Raw genomic sequence first — 24,427 nt, 5'->3', positions numbered from 1 at the left:
GTCGATCAAAAAAATTATACAACAAAATTAGCTTGGCTGCTTATGATTAAGAACAAAAATATCTTCTTCCTCGTATCTAGTTTAAAATATTAAAAAAAAACATGTTTATGTTTATGTATGTGTCCGCACTACAAAAAAATATTGGGTTTTACACATGCTCAAAAAATGTTGATTTAAAAAAAAATACACCGAAAAAAAATCATCTTATCTTTATGAAAAAAAAAATGTTTTTTAGTTTTTACTTTATGTAGTTCTTTTTTTTGTATTTTTTTAATTTTTATATTTTTTTAATTTTTGTGTTTTTTCTTCTGATTTTCTTAACTTGAACAATTGATGAGACCCTTTAAGCTATGTTTATTGATTATTGGACAAGACAAAAAAAATGTTCGCATTTGCTTAACTAGAACTATTCACGAGAGACGAGACTCTAAGTGCTAAGTGGATTAATCCGATATTTCATTACAAGCTAAGGCTACGATTGGTTGAGTATTCATTTTTTTTTTATTTATAGTATTTTTTATTTTTGCTGTAACTGTGAACTGTGACTGTTGTGTAACTACGATTGTTTGCGACAACTAACAAATGTCGTGTCAATGTCGTTAACGTACCATGTGCTGTATACTTATATGAGACTGACACCACTCTGAGAGAAGTGAGAAGCGCTGAGAGAGGCGCTTGCTAATTGTGCTTCTGCGATTTCTCTTCCATTCTTCACTCTTCGGAATAACATTTCCAGTTTGCCACACTTAGTTTCTAATTTAACTTAACTTTTTTTTAATACTGGCTTCTTTCTCATTTTCCCTTCTGTTCCTTTTTCCCATTCCTTACAAGAAAGATTGTTCCTTATCGGTTCTAGTCTCCTACAACTTCTCACATTGCCTCTCACATTCCTCTCTTAATATCAGCCCAGCTCAGCTCAACTGTTAAATTTTAGTTGTGTATGCAATATTATTATTTATTATTAGCAAAAAAAAAATCTCTATTTACTTTGGTATATTCTGTTTTCTTGTCGATTTTCTCTGTTTCTTTTTTGTCTTTAGAATGTTTCGTACTCAGCACAACCAAGCTGTATGTATGCAAAAAAAAAAATATTTCTTTATATGCTATTTAACAATATTTGCCTCAATCTTAATTTTTTTTTGTGATTTTTTCTTTTTTATTTTGTCCATCTTAACTCTTAAATGCTAGTTTTACCCCTAAATGGGGTTTGGATTCTGCTTCGTTGTTGCATTCGCAAAACTAAATTGGCTCTTCCCTTCCTGTTTTTATTCCCTTGCAGGCCTTAACTAGATTATATATTTCTCTATATATGTATATATATATTCCTGAACTTTCGTTAGTATCCAAGTGGAAGAATTACAATACGATCAACTGCAAGGGCATTAAATCTTCGATGGGTCCGAAGCCAATCCAACTTTCTTAAGAGAGACTTAATTAGAGTATTGAATATATATTAGATTAAAAAAAATAAAGAAACCAATTGAAATAAAGTTGTTTTGGGAAATGTTTATTTATATAATGTATGTTTCGATTCAAAATTTGTGTGTGTGTGTTTGTTCCTCACTCGAATTGTTAAATCATTATTTAAAAATAAAGTAAAATTTTGGATAATTGTATGTGAGAGTTCTTTTGGGGAGTGTGTGTGTTTACAAAATAAAAGATCTACACATTTTGTTGCTCGTTTATTCGTAATGCATACCAAAAATCAAAAATCATAAATTATAAAAATCAAAATTGTATCATAGAAATTTGAAAGAAGATCATCAATATCGTCATTATCGCATTTCTCAGCCAAAAACTGTTCTCAGTTATTTTTTATTTGATTTACGTAATTTTTGGACGTGGCATTTTGTTTAAAATCGAAAATCAAAACAAAAACCAAATTAAAATGTGACAAATGAAATCAAAATAAAATACAATTCTTTTTAGCCACGCCCATAGAAAAATAAAAATTTCAAAATATAATTCTGCATTTCGTTCTGTGTGTTTTGCTTTTTTTCCTCTTTACATTTTATCACGTGCTTTTTTTTTACTTTTTCTTTACTTTTCCTTTTCCATTTTCCTCTTGTGTTTTTTTCTTTTCTTTTCTTTTCTTTTAATGTAATGTGTGTGTTTAACATGCTCAAGTTGTTTTTTCTTTGTGTTTTTTTGTTTATAATTATGAAAAAAATTCTTTTACAAACTATGCAAAAAAAAAAATTAGATATTTTCTTGTAATTTTGTCTGGTTGAACAACAGGTTACGGGGGGGAAGGGTTGCCACCCCCCAAATAAGCTGCACATTTGAGCTGCCCGCCCCCTTCTTCCTTTTTCTGTGGGGCGGGCTGCAACGGGCAGTGCTGCCCAAACCCTTCTCCTCCTCTCTCTCTCTCTCTCTCTCTCTCGTACTTCCTACTCTTCTTCTCTTACACATTCACTTCTTCCATCCTTCGCTTTCATCTCATGTCTCTCTTTATATATGTAGTTGGTAAGAACAGCCTGAACTTGAGCATGCTAACGTTATTTGTATTATAATGTTTATATATACGAAAAAAAATTCATTTATAAATTATGAAAAAAAAAAATAAACAGATCTTCAGCTATAAATACACATATATATATATATATAGTTAGATAATTGGATATATGCATAGTTCCTCAGTAAGTCGGTTTTTAGATACACAGATACAGAATCAATCGATATATTATAATATAATAAAAAAAAAAAAACAAATCTTATGCCTTATACATATATATTTTTTAGTTTTAGATGTAATATATATATATGTAGATTATATATAAATAATTGTATGTGAAAAAAAAAGTCGATTGCCTAAAGTTAAGCAAAAAAAAAATAATCAGTGGATATACCTCACATTTCCATATCGATATAGTATTCTCTCTCTTTCTTTCTTTCTTTCTATATATGTATATATATCTCTCTGTTCAATTCACTTTGATATAGCCAATACATGTCTGTGTGTGTGTGTGTGTGTGTTTGGAACTAATGCTAATGTATTTACTATTACATAAAGATTCCTCCCAAAAAAAGCACAAAAAAAATACAAACATAAAATAAATGAGGAACATTTAGAATTAAACGAAAAAAAAGTGATCCGAAAAAAAAAAACTTATGTTTGATTGGTATTCGTTGAGAACATAAATGTAGCTAATAAAAAAAAAAGTTGATAAATGTATATGGATGAGTTTTGTGTACACATCTCTCTATATGTATGTAGTTGTAGTTATCAGTTATCGGTTATCGTTATCGTTATAGTTGTAGTCTATTGACAGTTTTTAAGGTTATGTCGGCCACAAAAAAGGCGCCATTTGCATTTGCATTCGCTTTTGCAGCTGCTGCTGATGTTGATGGCGCATCTGCTGCTGCTGCTGTTGTTGCTGCTGATGTTGCTGATGTTGCTGATGTGACAGTTGCGGTTGCTTGATGAAAACTGTTGCCGTTGCCGAGCAGCTTATGCAGCTTCTGTTGTTGTTGTTGCTGCTGATCCATGTTGTAGTTGTTGTGGAAGTCATGCAATGGTTGCTGCTGCGTTGACATGCTGAGACAATTGCTCAGATTGTTGCTGATGTGGTTGCTGTTGTTGCCATTGCTGTGCGGTGAGAGGCTCAAACTTTGCAAACTGTTGATTAGCTGATTATGTTGCTGTTGCTGCTGCTGCTGATGTTGCTGGCGTGACAGCAACTGTTGTTGTTGTTGTTGCTGCTGCTGTTGATTGTAGTTGTTGCCAAGCGGCTGATTGTGTTGCTGCTGACGTTGTTGCCCATTGCTGTTGCTGTTGTTGATGTTGCTGTTGTTGTTATGCGCAGCAATGTTGCTGTTGCTGTTGTGATGATAATGATTGTTGCTACTGTGCGCAGCGGCAGCATTGCTCAGGCGTGGCAGCTGACCATTGTTGCTGTTGTGATTATTATTGTTATTATTATGATGATTATTATTGTTGCTAAAGTTAAAATTATGATGTGGCGATTCATGTTGCTGTTGCTGTTGCTGTTGCTGGTAATGTGAATGATATTGCAACATATTATTGCTGTTGCTGTTGCTGGTGTTTAGATTGATGTTGCCACTGCTGCTGCTTAGATTATTGTTCAAATTGTGATTGTTGCTGTGATTCAGATTGTGGTTGCTGCTGCTGCTGTTGTTGTTGCTGTTGTTGATGATGCTGTTGATGTTGGAATTGAAGCCGCACGCCTGCTGATAGAGTTGCAGTTGCTGCTGCTGCTGCGGCGTCAATTATAAGTAAGGATAATGGTACTTCCTGCGGTACAGTCCATCAAGCAAATCGGCAAAGTTGTCACCTATTTGATTCGCAATGAGAATTAAGTAAAACAAAAAAACAAAAATGAAAATGAAAAGAAAAAATATATTAGTAAATTGTAACAGAATGTTATTTGTTTATATTGTTGACGTCTATTTGAAAAAGTTCTTAACAAAAAACATTATATACTTTTAACTTTAAGCTATGATTTGAGATTTTGTTTAATTGTTTTTCTTCTTTTCGACAAAAACCCTAATCTCACTTAAAATACGCTAACTTAAGGTGATCAATCAGACTTATTACAAAAAAAAATTATAGTTTCGAGTATATAAAAGAGTTGAGTTTAGTTTTAAGTTTTGAGTTTGAGTTTGAGTTTTGAGTTTAAAGTTTTAGGGGTGTGGTTAGTGTGTGCTGTTGTTATTGCTGTTGTTTCTGTAGTTTATCTTTAGCTTCTTTTGTTTTGTTTCTTTTTTGGTTTTTAACGTTTGCGTTTTACTTTTATGCGAGTTTTTTTTTTGGTTGTTTGCAGCTTTGTTTAAACGTGTTTGCAATTTTCCTTTTGAGTTTCCCGTGTTTCGTCGTCGGTTTCGTGACACGACCGTATAACAAAAAAAAAAAAAAGAATAAAGATCTCGGAAGATTTGGCGTTAATCTGTAATCTCTTGGGGGGAAACTTTATATTTTTCGTTTATTAAACGTGCCATGTTTTGTTTTATACAGATTTTTGTTTGTTTTCTGGGAACAAAAGGAAAAGTCAGGGGTTGGGAAAGGAAGAGTTACAAACAACATAAAAGCGCTGCTATGAAAGGAGGGAACTTTTCTCTATGAAGATGTTCATGATGGAGACACACACACACACACACACACTCATATGTATGTGTGTGTGCAACATTAACGTGGCAAGCAAAAACAAATCAAGTGATAAACGATCGATCTAAAAGAGTACAAATTTGAACACATACGTTTTGGGGGAGAGGCGGGGACACGAAGAGCTAAGTTATGTATATGAGATTATCAATAGTATTAGTATTATTGTTGTTGCTATTGTTGAATGTTGATGTGATTATTTGGTGAGTGATCGGACACTTTGGAGCGGACAGCAATGAAGGTTGCAAGGGGGAGAAGATTTGTATTATTATGGTCAAAATTCGCTAGATATATGCATGTATGTATAGAGCAAGTTATACAAAACGTCAAAAAACACACACAAAAACCAAAAATCAACTTCGAGCTGAAGTCGTTTTTATCATTATTATTAGATGTTATTATAAAATTTGTTTTTTTATCTGAGCGCGCAAGCAAAACTAATAGCAATAGCAAAAGGTTTTGAGAAGATGATCTTTGGAAAGCAGAGTTCGGTTAGGGTTTTTGCGCAGAATTTTACCATCTTACGATTTTTATACAATTTTCTTAATATATTTGCAATTGGAACTTTTTCAAATAACGCTCGAATTAATTTAGAATTTTGGTTCGCTTATTTTTTTTTTTTTGAGAGAGAGTCAAATAAATACGAATTATATTTTTTTTGTCAGTTTCGTTTTCAAAATTTTGATTTCGATTCTGTATGAAGGATGAGCAACTAAAAAAAAGTTGAGTAAAAAACATGGCACGTTCTTTCTGAAGTTTCAATTTTTTTTTTTTTTAATTTTGTAGCATGAGGCGGAATTTGAAGCTCGCATTGATTATAAAAGAAGAAAAATATTGTTTATAGATTGAGTGTCGAATGTTATGTAGTATTTAGTGTGTGGATAGAAGCATGTTTGTGTGTGTGTTGTATGTATGTATGTACGTCATGTTATATTCCAATGCCAAGTTGGGCTGACAACGAAGATCGGACGAAAGAAGCAACAGCTCTGCAAAATAGTGCATAGAGAACTTCTCTGAATAACTTTGGAAGAGAAGAGAAACACTTCTTTTGCCAACTTCTTACTTGTTTCGACATCGACAATTTGTTGTCAGCCCATTTTGAAAGTGTCTGCAATGTAGTCTGTCTGTCTCTAAACTACTTAAATTATATATACATATATATATTTAGACTCTGATTTGCTTATTGTGCTCTCAAAAAAAAAAAAAAAAACAAACAAGAATTATGATTATGATTATCATTAGGCATAGTAGAGAATATAAAAGGAATAATTACTATCGAGACCAAAGATAGCATCGCAAATAGCATCGAATAATGAGCGTATTTTTTCCATTGCTCCGTCTATAAAAAAAAAATGAAAAAAAAAATAAACAAATTGTACGACTTGTTAGTTGTCGGCGCCAACTGAGTTTTCGGTATTTTTTTTTATACATTTATATATATATCATTTGGTTTTTCTTTTCATATTTTTTTTTTTTTTTTTGTTTGTAGTCAAGAAAAATCAAAGGTAGAAGAATCGATAAGATATATGATGAAATGAGTACTGGGGGGGCGGAGGAGGTTAGTTGACTAAGTGGGCGTGGCAAAATAGAGATAATGCCGTTACCCGGTTAGTGCTTCTACTACGGCAACAAATAGAAGATATATAAGAGTTTATATAAAACACAAACTACTCGAATACTAAAGATAATAAACTAGAAAACTAGATAAATTTATCGTTCGATTGATTATGCTATATAAAATAAACTAACCTCAACTAATAAAATGTATGAATAATATAACTAAAAAGTTGTAAGACATAAGATTCAGAGACTTAACTAATCAAACAAACAACAACAAAAATTTAAACAAAAAAAAAGCCAACAAAAATATTTAAGCAAAATCACAAAAAAAAAAAAAAAATTGTCGCCTGTTGCGAGGATGATGATCAAAGGGGGAAAGTACAAGCTTCAGAATTAGTATGAGTTATGAGTCTTGAATTTCATTGATTTTTCCTTCTGTCATAGAACTTTTATCTTAACACTGAAACTGCAGGCACACATATAAAAAAAAATATGGAATTCAAATGTTAAAAAAATTATGGAGACATTTAGAACAGATTAAATGGTTGCTATAAGGTGTGTAATATTTTCAGAAGCGTAAACTTATACGCTAGCACCAAAAAAAAAAAAAAATTATATAGTATGTATAGTATCATAAATATTTATAGGAAAGGAGCCAACGCTCAACACTTATCACTTGTTGGAAAAAAAAAATATAGGAAGAGAACAAAACCAGTCGTACAATGTTTTGTATGATTATTTATGCGTGATACACTTGCAAAAAATATGAAAAAAAACATTTATGTATATATGTAATTATTTTAACAAGTAGATAGATTTTTTTTTTTTGTAAATTTTTGTTTTTTTTATACTCGTTATGGCACTGCAACCGATAAAGGGGTGTGCGTCTGCCTATATTCGCATTTCAGAGTTTTACTTTAAGTTTTGATTGCATTTCGGCAATTATTTGTTCGGATGGATCAGAAAAAAAAAAATAGTTTGTAACACTTTAAAAGAATTTTTTCTTGGCAACAATAAAAAAAATTGGAAAAAAAAAATTGTTGTAGAGCGAGCACATCAAAAAATTTTCAGCACATATAAAAAAAATAAACAAAATATGTTTGCGGGCTACGGTTTCAAATGTGATCGATATGGTTTTGAGTTTAGATCGATAACACTTTGAAATTCACCCCGTTATCGGCTTTTGTAAAGTGCGCGCATACTTACCATGCGCCACGTCAGCTTTTCATTACAGTCAATAGTCCCTGTCCCTGTCAGTCTTTCTCTCTGTGTAACTCTCTCTCTCTCTCTTTCTCTCATGCTTTTTTTTTTGGTTTTGTTTTCAATATTCTTTGCGAGCTGTGAACAGAAACCTGCTGCTGATGCGCGAAGCGCCACCTGTCGTCGATATATGGCGGCGACATCAGTTTTGTTTTTGTTTTGCTTTTTGGTTAATTGTGGAACAACAAAAAAAAGGAGAAAAAAATATGGCAGCACTCCTCACACACACGCACACGCAGGAACAAACGCATACACACGCACATACACACACACGAACACAGGCACACACGCATCGGAAGAAGAAGACGCTTAAGTTCTTCGACGGCCCACATTTCAATTCTTTGTTTTGCAATTTTTTTTTGTTATTACAAACAAAAAAAAAAATAAAAAAAATTTGTTTAGTTTTTTTTTTTGCGTTTAGCTTTTTTTTTTTTTTTCTTTCAATATATACATTAGAGTATATACTATATATATATATTTATATGTATATATAAATATATATGTATATATGTGTGTTTAGATCATTGTTTTTTGTTGTTGTTGCAGTTTGCTGTTGATGTCGCTGCTTGTCGCTGCTCGGCGTGGTTGTTGTTGCTGTTGCTTTTGCTTTTGATAACGCACTACAAACTAAATAATTTAAAATTTAACGCTATAAAGTTACGTTATATATAGTCAATATACGGTATAAGCTATATATTACTATCTAGAAGTTTTCATTTTCATTTTTTTGTTGTTTTTTTTTTCTTTTAGCTTTATGAGGATAAGAATTGAGTTGTTATTGTTGTTGGTATTTTTTTTGTTGCGGCGTTGGGAGAATATATTGGAAATCATAAATGTGAACGATTGTGTATTGTTGCTTATGGGCCAGAGAGGGATGGATATACAGTTGTGGTGTAACAAAAAGGCAACGCTTCTTCTTCATTATTATACTGTTCAGCTTTTGTTAGGTTATGTTCATTTGATTTCGTTTTCTTTTGCACACTATAAAAAAAATTGTCAAAAAAAAAAACTGATGCACGTTCTTAGATTTTTTAGTTTTTTTTTAGGTTCATTATTATTTATTGATTTGATTTTTTTCTTTTATATTACGTGGGGTATTTTTGAGCTGCTTTCAGTACGTTGTTGCACACACACAAACACACTTCACATTTGTCGTATATGCATGTATATGTAAAAAAATATATATATGATATATTTTGTCTTTCTCGTTAAGCTCATCAAAAAAAAAAAAAAAAAAAAAAAAAAAAATCTTTGCTGATATTAGCTGCTTCGATAGTTATCGATAACTGCTGCTGCGACTGCTGCTGTTGTTGGTAGTTGCTGTAGTTGTTGTAGTTGTTGTTGTTGTTGTAGATGTTACACTCTCGTTGTTTAAGGTTCTGCGGCACTTGGATTCGGTTTATTCTCTTCTTCGCATATTTGAATTATTTGAACTTTCATTCTACGATTCTCTTGTTACTTGTTGTATATGTATATTTGTATGTATGTGTGTATAATTGTTGTTGTGATTGTTTTTTTTTTGGGTCAGGGGGATGTTAAGAGGGGGTCTTTCTAAACTATAATTTGGGGGTCTTAAGAAAAGCTATATCAAAAAAGAAAACAAAAAAAAACCTTGCAAGTTTTTCATTTTGTTTCTTTCTACATTATTTTTTTTTTTATATATTTTTGTGTTTTTTTTTTGTTAGTAATTTCTAAAGTTAATTGTAATTTAAAAATACGCAATTAGTTTGTATTTCTTTTTTTTTAGGGGTTTTTCTTTTATAGTTTTGTTAAAAAATCAGTTTACACTAAAAGGTGAAATATACAATTCAATTTGTAGTCATAATTATTTGCTCATCCATATATTATTATAATATATGCACAAACACATTTTCTCTCTGCATTTGAAACAAAAACAAATAGAAATTGCAACAAAATCGTATTCATGTACTCATTTTTTGTTTTTGTTTTGTTGTTTTGTTTTAATAGAGATAGTTTCCTAAGTGAGAAATAACTAAAAAGAACTAAAAAGTTGTTTACATTATTATTATTGTAATAGATTAATTCTTAAGTTGTTTTTGTTATGGTTCGTGTGATTTGTTTGTTGTTGTAGTTTATGTTGTTGTTGTTGTTAGAGGGATTTTCGTGATTTCGCATTTTTGTTTTTGTTTTTGTTTTGTCAAAAAAATAGTTATCTATTTATAGGTAGGTATATACATAATATGGTTATGTATAGACTGGTCTGTTGTTGTTGTTGGGGGATGGGATTGGTTTTTTTGTTGTTTTGTTTTTGTTGTTGTTACGTTGATTTTTGTTTTTGGGGTTACTTTTGTTTTCTGTTTTTTTTTTGCGTTTAGATAAACTTTTGTGCATCAAAGTAGGGATGCGTTTTTTGGAAGCGCTGTTGTGATTTTAATGATCTACCTCTGTGAACCATATTATTGAAGCCAGCCGCCATGTGCGCTGGTGGCGGGGGTGGTGGTGGTGGCGCCTGCGGTGGTCCCATGCCCATTTGGGACATGAAATGCGCCGCCTTTGCCTTGCCATGCTCCTCGGCCAAACGCACCGACAACGGCTGTGATCCTCCCTCGGGTATAACGTTGTTCAGCGCCGAGATCGCCTCCTGTGCCTCCTCGCGTTTGTTGTAGCTGTGATTGGGTGATTGGTTTGTTTGTTCGATTGCACACGATCATTATTTGTTGTTGTTGTTGAAATTGGATGGATGCGAGAAAATGTTGAGAAATAAAACCAAAGCGCAAACAAATGAAAAGAAATGGGGCAAAAGAATGAAAGAGAGAGAATGATTAATGGACGTATTCATGTGTGTGTGTGTTTAGCATTATTATCGATTAACAAATTAGATGTGCGTGTTATCGATCTTTTGCGCTTCGATGATAATGAGATAGTAGAAGAGGCATTTTTGGCGAACCGTTGCAACTTACCGTACAAATGCCACGCCCCGTGGACGACCGGTTAGCTTGTCGCGCAATATGTTCTTCTGCACAATGGAACCGTATTTGCCAAAAATTGTGTCCAGCTGATCGTCGGTTATCGTGCGCGGCAGATTGGTCACATACAGATTGGTATCCTTGATCGATTCACCGCCAGGACGCGCATAAGAAACCTACGAAATAGATAGATAGATACAAATAAGTTGTTGCCCAGAACTGAGGGAGGAATAAATGTTGTCTCACCTTGAGGCGCTTGTTACGCACTGTGATGCCATTGAGCACTTTGATAGCACGCTGCGAGTCCATTTCCGATGTGAAATCCACGAAAGCATAACCAAAACTGTAGCCAGTCTAATACGAAAAGCAAACAAAAGTATTAAAATGTATTCAGTATAATCGATTATCGATTAATCGATCACTTACCTTATAATCTCTCATGATTCTGCACGTGTTGATGGGTCCAATGGCTCTGAATAGCGCATACAGCTCGCGATCAGTCATATCTTGCGGCAAATAGTTGACTATCAAATTGGTATTGCTGGAGCGTTGATCGTTCATCAGATCATCGCTGCCACCGCTGCCTATCGATAGACCGCACAGATTGTTCAGCGAATTGTTGCTGGCCATTGGCATATTGCAAATGTTGCCGCCCAGCGAATTGGCGCTGCCGCCATTGCCGCCCGGAAAATCGGCGTAACCGCGACGGGACGAGGAACTTGGAAATGTAAATTCTGTGTCCTGTGGTGAGAACGCATAACGTGACTGTAATCAAATTAACCATACAAAGATATTCTAATGTTGAGAGAAGGCCTCATAAAACGCTGCACAGAGTTTTTGTGGTTGGGGGGAATATTGCAGTTGTTGTTGTTGTCGATAGTCGATAGAGAGAGAACAGGACGATACGGCGTTGACTCGACTGGATGACTCGATATAATTAGTTTGCAATTATCGTGTGTTATCGATTAACATTTTGCAGCAGCATCAACAACAACAAGCACTCGTTATTATTATTAATTAAGCTGCTAAAATTCGCTACAAATTTGTTTAAATGCATTACAATTACAATTTGAAGAAAATGGCAAAGAGAAAATGTTTGTTGTTTTTTTTTTGTGAATTTAAAACGTGCGTTACTCTTATTGTTTTAACAGTTTGCTACTCGAACTTAACAGCGGCCTGTTAACGGCACCTAGTGCAATAACATTTTGTGGCGTGGCCATGTTGCGTGCTTTTGCGTTCAGTTTAACAGTTTGACAGCTACTCAGAATCAGAATTTTAACAGTCGCATGTTAAGACATTTGAATGGCGTCCAGTGCAAAAAAATGTTAAGAGCATTGGAAGTGAAGCTTTAGCTTTGTGTATGTGTGTGGGTGGGTGTGTTTGTGTGTGTGGTAGAGTATGAATAACTGCAAACAGTTAACGGCATTCAGCGTTGCATTTAAAAAGGCAAAAAGGGAATTGCAAATGTGAGAATAAAGAAGCGAACAGAAAACGAAACGAAACGAAACCAAACGAAATGTTGTTTGCTGTAAGCCGCTTAAGGCCACAGTTGTGTGTGTGTGTGTGTAAGTACGTTTATATGTGTGTAAGGTGTGTGTACGTGTGTATTGCCATTGATTGAGTGAGGGGGTGGGTTGAATAACAGAGGAAATAACGGAAGAGCTTGGTCACTGCTAAGAAGTATGCAATGACTATAATTTTTGTTTTTGCTTTTTCTTTTTCTTTGGCTGTTATTCTTGTTCTTGTTGTTGTTGTTGTGTTGATGTTGTTGCTGTTGTTGTTGTCTGTATTTGTATTTTATGGTGACTTTTTGTTTAGTTTTCTTTTGTTTAGTTTTTCTTTACCAAAATGCAAAACTTTAACGTTCAAGTTTATTTCATTATTAGTATTTGTTTTGGTTGTATTTTTGTATTGTCTTTTTATTTTTGGCTTAAATCAAATGTTGAGCATCCACAAAAAACGATTTTGAGATTAAAGATTAAGCGTGTGCCCCAGAGCGTTCAATGAGACAAACTCAATAACATTCAACTAGAATAAATTTAAGTATATTGAATAAACATACAAAACCGAAAACCAAAAATTCAATTATCAATTGCAAATTGCTTTTTGTACATTCGTTTTAAAAATATTTGTTTTTTTTTTTTGAGTATTTATTTTTTTTTGGTTTTAAGATTTTTTTTTGTCATTTTGCACATGCAATGAAATTTGATTTTGATTGATTTCGAACTTTATGTTCAAATAAAATACAAAAATTTATTTTGATTATTAAATTATATAATGCAATACGTACCATTCCTGAAGGCAGTGAATGCGACATGCCAAATACACGCCCACCGCTGTTGATTGATCGATTGATTGATTGATTGAAGAGAAGAAAATACAATGTTAGCATATCTTGGAAATGATGTGATTTCGTTTAATGATGAAATCAAAATGATTCAAATATAAAGAATAATAATAATAATTGATTGTTTTATAAAGCGCAATTTACTTTTGGTTCTTTGAAATGAGTTTGATGTAGAAATGGCATAATCTTATAGTACTAACTTAATTAGTTTACGAAAATGATACCAAAGACTTAAAGCAGATTCAATGATTGACGTCAATCACGAGACACTGTTAATACTCTCTTCAAAAAAATACTAACAGTGTCGTCTTCAATCAATCGTCAATCATTTGACGATCCACATCATACCTAGACATTATTCTATAGAGCTTACAAACTAATTTCGAGAAGTGCATAATCTCCGATTATATCGGATATCGAATCAAATTTATAGCTGCCTTTTAGGCGCAGAGTGTAGAAGGCAGAAAAAAAAATTGCAATAGACAACTTTAAGAATCGTTTCCCAATATACTTTTGAGTATAAAAAGTAAACGATTCGTCAAACATTCTTTTGCTGTATTTTTAAATTTAAAAAAAAATTGCAAATTTTGTTTTCAGCACCATACAAAAAGAAAAAAAAATACACTTTATTTTAAAATCACACTTGAAAAAAATGATCACATTTCTCACTTGAAAAAAATTGGAACACTTTTGATTTTTATCTTTGATTTTTATTTCACTTTAACAAAAATGTAAAAAAAAGATGTGGATTTTATTCACTTAAAAAAAAATTTGTTAGAAATTTTGAGGCAAGTTTCACTTAAAAAAAATATAAAAGAAAATATACAAAAAAAATTTAAGTTTTCGTATGAAAACTTTGATCACTTAAAAAAATAGTTGTTATAGCACTCGAAAAAATACAAAAAAAATACATATATTGTTGAAATTGATTTATATATCCCGCGATGTTGATTGTTGATTGAAGGTGTGTGTGTGTGTGTGGTTTTAGTGTCTAGTTTTTAACTTAGGGGGATGCATGACAACATTATTAATCATTTTTGGTTTTTGTTTTTCATTATTTTTTTTAAGTATTTAAAAGTATTTGGTAAAATGTCAAGAAGTCTTTTACTTACAGGCGTTGCCGGCGTCTTCGTTTAAGGAACATTTTGTTGTTGCGTCACAGAGTGAGTTGATATATCACACCAGATTTAAGGTCTTGTTTCGAAACCAAAACGCAAAACTTAACTCAAAAAAAAAATAACCATAAAATATAACCTCACTACATACTAACTAAACGTTTCTGTCTCTCGATTTCGCTGTTGAGATCGCTTGATAATGCTGCTTCGCTGTGGGAAGAAATGATGTCTACACAATTAAAATAACTGACATTATCGGTACAGTGGGGATAAATCAATTCGGGATTGTGTGTGTGTGTGTGTGTGGGTTTTTGTTTAGGTGTGTATGTGTGTACGTTTAATTGTCCAGCTGTGTATTGAGGAAGAATATTGAAAAGGTTTCATCGAGTTTAAACTCCTTCTCTTTTTTTCTTTCGTTACAAAAAAAAATCAAATATTGGGAGAGCACTTGAAAAAAAACAACAAAAAGAAAGACCAGTTGATGGTCTACATGATGATTGCAGTCTTGCTGCTGTTGTTGTTATTGCTGCACTGTTATCGGCTGTTGTTGTTGTTGCTGTTGCTGCTGCTTCTGTTATGTTGATTGTTGATTCTGTTGACATTGTTGATTGTTGAAAATTGTTGACATTCTTTGCTGTTGTTGTTATCGTTGCTGCTGATTGATGTGTTGTTGTTTGCTGCTGCTGTTGTTGTTGCTGTTATTATTGCTTTTGCAATAATATTTGCATGACTTTTTAATGATGTTGCGTCGCAACTGCTGCTGCTCTGCTGCTGCTCTGCTGCTGCAGTGCGTGCGTGAGAGTGAGTGAGACAAGCATATGCGCACACAACATGTGCATAGCTAATAGGCAAATTTCGACAGGTATGCATTGACATATATAGGACAGGTCTGTGTCTGTGTGTGTGCGTGTGTGAGTGAGTAAGGGACTGTGTGTGTGTGTGAGTGTGTGTTCGTATGACTACAACAACAACTGTTGCTGCGCTGCTGCTTAAACCACTAAGTTAACATTACATACATACATAACAGCGACAAATACATAAACTTAAGACTAACAGTGTTGCCTGCTGCGCTGCTGCCGCTGCTCTTCTGTTACTTAGCAGCACGTGTCAAGGTCCTGACACAATTTATGAGTGCAGCGCACGTGATATGTGCTCGCTCTCGCTCTAACCTTTTCTCTCTCTCTCTATCTATCTCTTTCTGACATTCTTTCCAGTTTGTATGTGCAATAAATTTGAAATGCTTTTTTGCATTGCAATTAGCTATAAAAAAAGGAGCAATGACGCCATCTTGCCAAACAAAAACAAAAATATAGAGCGAGAGACAAAGAAAGAAGTTGTGAGAAGCAGAGAGTTGCCATATCATTAAGCAGGCAGGCAGCATCAACAATGGCGCCACAAAGATTTGCCCCAGTTGGCAGCGCTCAAGGATGCGACGACGACGACAAGTTCTTATTGTTGTGGTTTGTAATTCATTTATGGGTCGGGTCAACTCTCGTTGTGTTGTAGTTGTTGTTGTTAGTCTTGTTGGGTGGTACAGCAAAAAACAGTCTTATAAAATAGTAGAGAGCTTAGGCTTACTGAACGATTCGATGTTTTTGAGCGTGATAACGAGCATATGAGTGATTTATCGAGTGGTTCTTGTTGTTGAGTAACACAAAAAAAAAAAAAAAAGAAAACATAGTAAAGCAAAACGCAAAAGCAATAAACAAAAAATAAACAATTTATATGTATGTACACATATATGGAAAAGTAAGACATAATAAAAGTTATATGTAATGATTTGCATTTGTCTAATTTGGATTTTGCTTATTTGTTTTTTTTGTTTTTTTTGTAGTATTTCAACATTTACCGGTACATTGTGAGACAGTTTAGGTTGCAGAGGCCGCACGAAAACGTTGTAAGGCCGTTGGTAGAGCCCTGAGAGAGGAGCCCTGGGGTCTTGGGTTGGAGTTATCGAAATCAGGATCAGATGATCGTTATCGTTATCGTGGCTACAGCAGCGCGCTTTTTCATCGTTACGAATTTCTCTCTCTTGTTGTTTGTTTTTGATATTTTTTTGGTTTTGGTTTTTGTGGATTTAAATGCAGTGTTAACACGTGAGAGAAGTGGAAGAACTTGCGTTACGTTGAGTTAAGCTTACGTTACGTTAATGTTAATGTAACTGTTACGTTATGCGCGAATTTTAACATTCGTTTATCACAAGACACAGTTTGGCGAAACAACGAAACAAACGAAGAACGTTGCGCGACGGCTTTCCGTTACGTTACGCTAAACTTATTAAGTTACTTTTTACATCTTACATGGCGTCCTCTGTTCAACTATGAAGATAATAATAAGAGATTGGATTGATATTGATAAGTTGAAGTTGAAGTGCTCTCTCTGGTGACGTATGCAATGACTCTAAACGTAACGTAACTACGGCGTAAAAACGTAAACCGAAAAACAAAAACGCAACTTTCAAAAGTGTGGCAACGTCAAATCAATGAGCAATGAATATGGATGCATGTGTGTGTGTGTGTGTGTGTTTGTTTTGTTGTGTTTCTGTTTTTTTTTTAATGAATGAGCTTAAATTAAAATTACAGGGATCATTACAAAGTTGCCTGACTGCTTTTTGCTGTATGAGAGTGTGTGTTTATTTGTGTGTGTGTGTGTGTATGTGTTGAGCACGTTTTCGGTTAGTCTGGAGCCTTGTGCTTAATTTAGTTAATTAGTTGCTGTACAATCTAGTACATCTATTAGGTTAATATTACTTATTCATGTAGTTCTTGGTTTTTGGTTTTTTCTCTAGTTCTTCTCAAAGTTTTTGCAGCTTTTGTTGTAGTTGTTATTGTTGTTGTTGTTGGTTTTTGTCGTTGCTCAAGTGGCCATTGTTGTTACATTTTTCTGCTGTTTTCGCAATATTTCAAAACGAACACATAAAAAAAAGATATAACAATGTGTGTGTATCAATGGAGGAAGAAAACGAGGGGGTTGGGGGGTGGTGTTGTCTTGTGTGGATTGTTTTTTGTTTTTCTTTTAAGCAGATGAACGGATATTGTTGTGTGGAGGCCTTTCGATATTGAGAGGGGCGGGGTGGCAGCAAATCGATAGCAGGAAATGCCTTGTGACAAACGTCGCCCCCGCCCCCGCCGCCTCCTTTACCTGCACACATACAGACCAACCTTTTCCTCACATGTCGTATATATTGTATCAATGCATACACTGCGAAGGTTGCAAGATCAACCTAGCAAAAAAAAAGTGACGTCTAACATATAAAAAAAAAATACTGCCCATTTGAGCATCGAATTTTAAATACTAATAAAAAAAAAATACTTTTCCTAGATTTAGATTTCATTTTTTTGATATAGTTTTGTTAACTGGGAGTCGAAAAAAATTGCATGTGTAGTTGTTGTTTTGAAGTACGTTATGTTTGTGTTTTTTTTGTCTGAAAGGATGTTGGAAAGGAATTTCGGGGAAGTTTTGGGGGAGGTGGGGTAGGAAAGTAAGTTTGTATGTTTTTTTTTTTTTACTTGATATGGTGGGAGGTTGAATGAAGAAACTGAAGTTAAAATTTACCTCGACTTGTTGTAACCGTATGGAGGATAACCACCGTTATTATTGTTACTACCCGGATTATTGTTGCCGTACATATCCTGAGAGTGTGTATGTGCACGAGTAATTTTTTTGTTGTTGTTGGACACCCAAAAAAAATACTCTCAACGTGTGCACCTTACGTGTTTTGAAGGTAACGGAAGATTATTTATCGATAATATCAGCAATGTCTGTTATCGAAGGCGTAGTCTAAACTGCTCTCTCTCTTTCTCTCTCTGTCTCGTATCTCGGTCACTTGCTTTCAGTTCGCATGCAAGTTGTTGCAAGTGATCGAAGATCGATGTGCTTCTCTCGTATCGTTTTTTTTTTTCAATTGGCGCTCAGCGCTCTCAGCTGCCAGCTGCTGTTCTGCTCGACGAGAGAGAGTATTGCTGTGTGTGAGTGTGTGTGTGTGTATGGAGTCAGTTTATGTATGTTACTACGCTCTCTCTCTCTCTCTTTCCGTTTGTGTCTTCTTGTTGTTGTTTGTTGGTGTGTGTGTCTGGCGAGAGCAACGACGCTCTCGTAGACAATTTGGCGCTCTCGCAACTTTCTTTGTAATAGTTGCTCTAGTATCTGCTGCTTCTTCTTCAACTTGCTCCTTTATTTTCTCGTTTTGCAGCCACAGCAGAAACAGTTATGTCATATATATATATATATATATCCCTCTCTTACGCGTTAGTATCAAATAGTTCGTATATATTCTGTTTTTGGGTGGGGGAAGTTGTTGTTCTTTGTAGTTGTTGCTGTAGTTGGATCTTCTTCTTTGTTGTGGCTGTCGTTGTTGCTGTTGCTGTTGTTGTTGTTGGCGCGCTCAGCTGTGTTGTTGTTGTTGTTACTATGGTTGTTGTAGTTGTTGTTGTTGGTTGGGGGGTGAAAGGTGAGAAATCGGTAAGGAAATTAACATATGATAAAAAGAGACGTGCAATTTTCTTTTTTCTTTCTTTGATTTTTTTCGTGCGTGACGTGAATGTGTATGTGTGTGTGTGTGTGCATGCGTATGTGGTGTGTAGATGTGTGTGTTTGTGCGACGAGCGAATCTGACTTTGATACCAAATTAAATACTAAAGAGATACTAACTAATTATACGTATGTGTGTGTGCGAGCAGAGTTGTCAACTTTTCTAAAAAAAAAAAATATATTATAATCAACTGAATGATCTCTTTTTCTCAGTTGGTTACCATTCCTAAAAGAAAGTAGCAGAGTTGTCACCTTCTTTGGATTTGGTAAATAAAATTCTTAAATTGAAATTTAAGTGACCTCAGTTGAACTTAAACTAAATATGTATATAATTTGTTTAGAATACATAAAATTGACCCAGCAAACATTTCGAACCAAAAAGCATTGCAAATTGCGTTTAAAACAAATGTAGAAAAGATAATGAGAATATCACGATCGGCACATACCTTGCCAGCTTGAAGTCGTAGAATGACGACATGGTCGATGAGGGGGTCACAGAATCGAAATTGAAATCCATTATAGAATTATTATATCACACAAAAGAAAATTAAGGACACACACAAGAATAGATCACAATGTTGAACACAAGTTAGACTTGACACGAGTGAAACTCAACTGAACTCTCATCGCGCTAGCTCAAGCTATTTATGCAAATGTCCTGCCACGATCGTCCTGCCGCCGAGATGTGGGCGGAGAGGAGTGGGTGAAGAAGGTAAAGGTGAAGACTACCTGCGATCCCTTGGCACAAGATGCACGCGTGCCAGAAGCGTGCGCTACCTGTTAATCGCCGATCACCCACCCGATCAGTTTTATTATCATCCGCCCGGGATTTTATGATCTACCAAGAAAGAACGCGTGCCATCGATTTAGCTCGACTTTTCTTTTTGCCGGCTGCAAAAGAAGCAGACGTCAAATTCAGGCAGATGTCTTGGCTTCTTAGAAGCTTGTTGCTGCTTGGCTGACAAGGTGGAAAATTGCAAGCTGCAAAAACTGATTTATGTGGAAGCAAGCTGCAATGTTTTTGGCCCAAATCATGGAAACCCAGCGAAAGCAGCCGCCCTATGTATTAATTTTTCAAAGGAATCAATCAAAGGAATCAATTAGCACAGCTAATTACGAACAAATTATACCGAAAGATCGAAGAGAATTTCACTTACTGATAAAAACAGAATAGAAATATTTTATATGGATCTATCCATACAATTAAATGAACTGGATAATAAATATTGAACTAATTACTATTCATTTTTATCAATCTTAAATTCTAAATGAATATAGAATATTTATTTATATTCTTACCTACTATAAAATACTAAGTTAGCCTAAATTGAATCTATATTAGAGAATCGATCATATATTAATAGAAAATAAAAAGAAATATGAAATCCCTTAAAAAAAATCAAATGATAACTATAAAGAATTAAAAATTTTAGTTTTTGATGGTGAGCTAATAATCCCTAATCCCTAATAAATATTATTATTATATGGCATTAATCAAAATTGATCAAATTAAAAATCCTTGTTTATGGTGGCCATATAAAACAATTTGTCCAGCTGGATTCGGAAGGATTACAAATGCATCCATTAAATCCATAGAAGGAGGGTCAACAAAGAATGCAGCTGCCTGGCAAAAGGTCGCGAAAAAGCAGGTGATATATAATATATATATGCTAATTGAGCGGGCGAAATCGGCAGCTGGAAAAGCAGCTAGCCAAAAATGTGAATACCTAGAAAACGCGATATGAGCCCAAAAAGGAAATTTCGGCAACTTAAGGAACGGAATATTACGAAGAAACTGTTGCAGCTGCAAAAATGTTGGAAAAGCTGTAAAACAAAATCATACACGATCTTCTAGAAAGAAGCCATATAAAACGAATTTGATAAAATATAGTTTTGAGAAACAAAAAAGTAAATAAATAAAGAGAAAACAAATTTAAACATCACAAATAAAACAACAAAAAATTAAATTAAATATATCATATTGAAACCTAAAAAGAAATCAAGGAAACTCACATTGTGAAGAAACAAAAAAAAATGAATACAATCACATCATAAAGAATCCCCAATGGCGAAGAAGATATTAAGGCTGAATCAGAAATAAATATCACAAATAAAACAAAACAATTATAATAAAATATATAGCTAGGGCAATTAAATTCTCCACAGATTCAAGCTGAGATATTATATTTAAAGATAATTCGCTGGCTTATAAATCGCATAAAGAAGTTGCCAAGAAACAAATCATCAACGCGTTACGAGTCCTTTTTGGCGAAGTTCCAACTGCGTTGCAAATCCCTTCAAGAGCCTCGAAAGTTGTTCAAGCTTCTTCTTCCTCCCCTTTTTTTTTCTCATTTGACAACGACAAAGCGAAATGCAATTGTAGCGAGGGGGAAAAGTGGGGTGGGCGAAACAGTCTCTGCGGCGCATGTCCCACTCCAAAAAAAAAAGTAAGGAAGAAAAGTAGACGAAAAAGTTGCGAGGCTAAAATGAGGACAGGCCAACCCCCCCACCAATCCTACTTCCGACCTCCTCACCCTTCCTTCTACATCAGCTGGACAATAAATGCGTAGCTGACTGCGTGACCGGCCAAAGGGAGCAACGAAGGGGGGTTAAAAGCAAGTCGAGTATAAAAGCAACTGCCAGTGAGTCTGTATGTGTATGTTTATAAGAGCATTATACACACACACACACACACACACAGAGCAACTCTCTATGTAACGGCACAATTTGTCAAAAAGCAAACGCACACTAATACATACAAAAGAGAGTTGAGGCAGCGCGAGTAAATAACGAACGAAACAGACGGAAATGCAAAGCAAATGCCAGTGCGAGCAAGACAGAGAGAGAGAACAATTTGGGAGCACTGTTATTGGACAGCAAGCAGGTGGTGGTGGGGGACGGGGTGTCAAGTGGTGGTAATAGCTGCGGGCTGCTGCGAAAAACGGCCAGAACACTTAAGAGTTCCCTAACTCACAAAAACAACTACAGCTAGAAGGAACGAACAACAGAGAATACAGTGTATGAAGTAGATATGTAAAACACAAGCTGTTGTATACGGTGAAAGCAAATGTCAAAAAATGAAGAAACACAGCACGAGTGAATGAAGAAAAAGAAAGTCACACGGCAACAGCACGTAGCTGACAGCAGAGACTACTGAAGAGACAGGTGGAGCAAGGGCGACGACAACATCTGCACGATCTAAACACACAGCAAAAACAAAAGACAAGGCAAAAAACAACAGTTGAGCTTTGACCACAAATTCGGTAAACATATGCGACGTGGTTGCTATGATTGTGTGCGTGTGTGTGTGAATGCAACTGCTGATAACAGCAGCAAAAAATACGCTCATACATTAATTCAGTCAAGGCAATGACATACACATACACACACACACACACAAACACGCACACACTTGCAAGAGCAGACGTAACAATTAAGGGAGCTGCTCAGCTGTGAATGAAGCGTACGGCGTTGCCAGACAACAATTAAACACAAGATCATCGCAGCAATGCATAAGAGCGAAAGAGAGCGAGCGATTGAGTGAGAGCCGGCATTCCAGCTGACTACTGTTAGTCATTGTTTGTGCTCTTGTTGTTGCTGTTACGTTAACAGCTAAATGTTATTGCACTTTTGTGAAACTGGTCATGTTTTTTTTCTTCTTTTCTTTTTTTGCAATGCGGCGATTGCTGCTCCCGCACACTGGACAACAAACAAGTAACGAGAAGACAACAAATACAGGTATAATTAACGAGCATTGGATCGCTGCGCTTGAAAGGCGAATGGCCGCCAAAGGAAGTGGAGAGAAAGAGTAATGAAATGGAGATACATCAAAAAATACCAACTATGCAGCTGCTGTCCAAAATGATGTTTCCCTCTCCCTTTCGCTCTTTCTCACGACAGCTGCTGCATGTAAAGCGAGAGAAAGAGAGATATGGCGAGCTTGCATATTTTTACACATTTTCTTCAATGGAAAAATCAGCTCATCAAATCGATTTAAATCCAAGTAATTAAAACGGACGCACAGTTAATCTGTTTATGCCAAAAAGAACGAATATTTATGATCGCTCAGAAGCAGAGACGTGACTGTTAGAATAAAATTAGAACGGCAAATTGCCGTTGCAATTATTGTAATTATTATTGTTTATATGCATGTCAAACAACAAACAATTATAGATACGTGCAATTGCAGACAGACTTTCGATTTGTTATCTTATCTCTTCTTGCACGCTTGGGATAAAAACAAATGCAAAACACGAAAATAATAGACGATAACAGCTGGTGTAACAGTCGCTGGCAGCAATAGTGTTGACAGCTGCGAGTTGCCAGATGTGGCGAATTTGTATTTATTTATGTTTTGTACGAAAACAAACATTTGTAAATTAAATTGTCATTATCGATTAATATTATCTACGATTTTATATAATGTCAAGTTATTACAATATGTGGAATATTTTCATCGTTTATCTTAAAAACATATCTAGATAATTTGCCAATTTGAAATCGACAATGTCATCGGCAATGGAAATTTACAGACAGCTGATCGTCTCAAAACCGGAAATGAACAAACAGGACATACAAAACGCAAAAGGAAATACTCTCAGTAGGTAGACGAAAAGGGGACAAAAATAAGTGTGCATTAAATTTCAACCACTGGGAAAGGAAGTTTTCAGGTACGCAGTAAGCGAGCTGGCATGCACATGTCAACCTTTTTCTGGACGCGACTGTATGCACGCGCATTATTATTGTCGTTGTTGTGTTCTGCTCTCGCTGTCGGCGTCGCTCGCTGCTGCTGCTGCTGCGTTTGCGGCTGCTGCAGCTTGCAAGTGTGTTGTTCCCTTTTTCGCCTTTCTATCCCCTAACCAAGCAAAATGGTAGTTTTATATGTATAACATGAGCGCAGCCCAAAAAAGAACAAGAACAGGCGACTGAACCGAATTTTTTTTACCCACGTTGCGAACATGGAGAATGAATTCTTTTGCGAGCGAGCGTACGCAAACACACACATACATACAAATATGTACATACATTACTGTATGCATGTGTTTTGTTATTATTTCTGTTATTGTTGTTGCTACGTTAAGCAAAAAAAAATAAAAAAACAAAGAGACCAACTTTAAGAATTAGAAAAAGAGCAAAAATATATGTAGTATATACTGCAAACTCTAGTCTATAACGGCGTTGCGAGGTGCGGTAAACAGAGTAAGCAGCGCACACACACACATAGATACATGCAATATGTACAACGTGTATACACACTGCGTTCACTCACACGCATTCGTCATCGACGCTGCCGCTGCTAAACACAGCGAGTGGTGGCGGCCTCACTGAACGAGGACGTTGTCACTGTGTGCGTCTGTGTACATGTGTATGTGTGAGTGCGCGCGTACGTTTTCAGCGGCTCGTTGCCGTTGCCATTTTCGTTGTTTTTGTTCTCCTCATCATCTAGCTATACTTATAGTGCATGCGAAAAGTATGCAAACACTTCTCTTCTGCACACATAATATACTATATTTAATTTTGTTTTATTTTCTTTGATTAACATATACATACGGTAGCGAAAATGAGA

At 35.0% G+C, this 24,427-nt stretch overlaps 1 protein-coding gene across 11 annotated transcripts; it reads right to left on the bottom strand.

Annotated features, from left to right (window-relative positions):
• Positions 1 to 511: 511 nt before the first annotated feature.
• Positions 512 to 24,427, bottom strand: LOC132796804 (protein sex-lethal). Of its 11 annotated transcripts, none has more exons than XM_060808104.1 (9): positions 24,412 to 24,427; positions 17,887 to 18,739; positions 13,160 to 13,205; positions 11,296 to 11,634; positions 11,116 to 11,223; positions 10,864 to 11,045; positions 10,346 to 10,569; positions 6,396 to 6,461; positions 512 to 4,295 (listed from the first exon to the last, which is right to left on the bottom strand). In XM_060808104.1, exons 2-9 carry the CDS (start codon positions 17,958 to 17,960, stop codon positions 4,231 to 4,233), a joined length of 1,104 nt encoding a protein of 367 aa, XP_060664087.1. In that variant the 5' UTR covers positions 17,961 to 18,739; positions 24,412 to 24,427; the 3' UTR covers positions 512 to 4,230. The 11 variants fall into 11 exon arrangements, with proteins under 11 accessions (XP_060664087.1, XP_060664089.1, XP_060664093.1 ...); XM_060808106.1 differs by lacking the exon at positions 24,412 to 24,427 and adding an exon at positions 14,329 to 14,560; XM_060808110.1 differs by lacking the exon at positions 24,412 to 24,427 and adding an exon at positions 14,329 to 14,560 and having other exon boundaries at positions 11,296 to 11,610.

Source organism: Drosophila nasuta, chromosome X (genome assembly GCF_023558535.2).
Source record: "Drosophila nasuta strain 15112-1781.00 chromosome X, ASM2355853v1, whole genome shotgun sequence".
Lineage (NCBI taxonomy): Eukaryota > Metazoa > Arthropoda > Insecta > Diptera > Drosophilidae > Drosophila > Drosophila nasuta.
The sequence above is the reverse complement of the archived record's forward strand: the minus strand, read 5'-3'. Positions and strand labels throughout refer to the sequence as shown.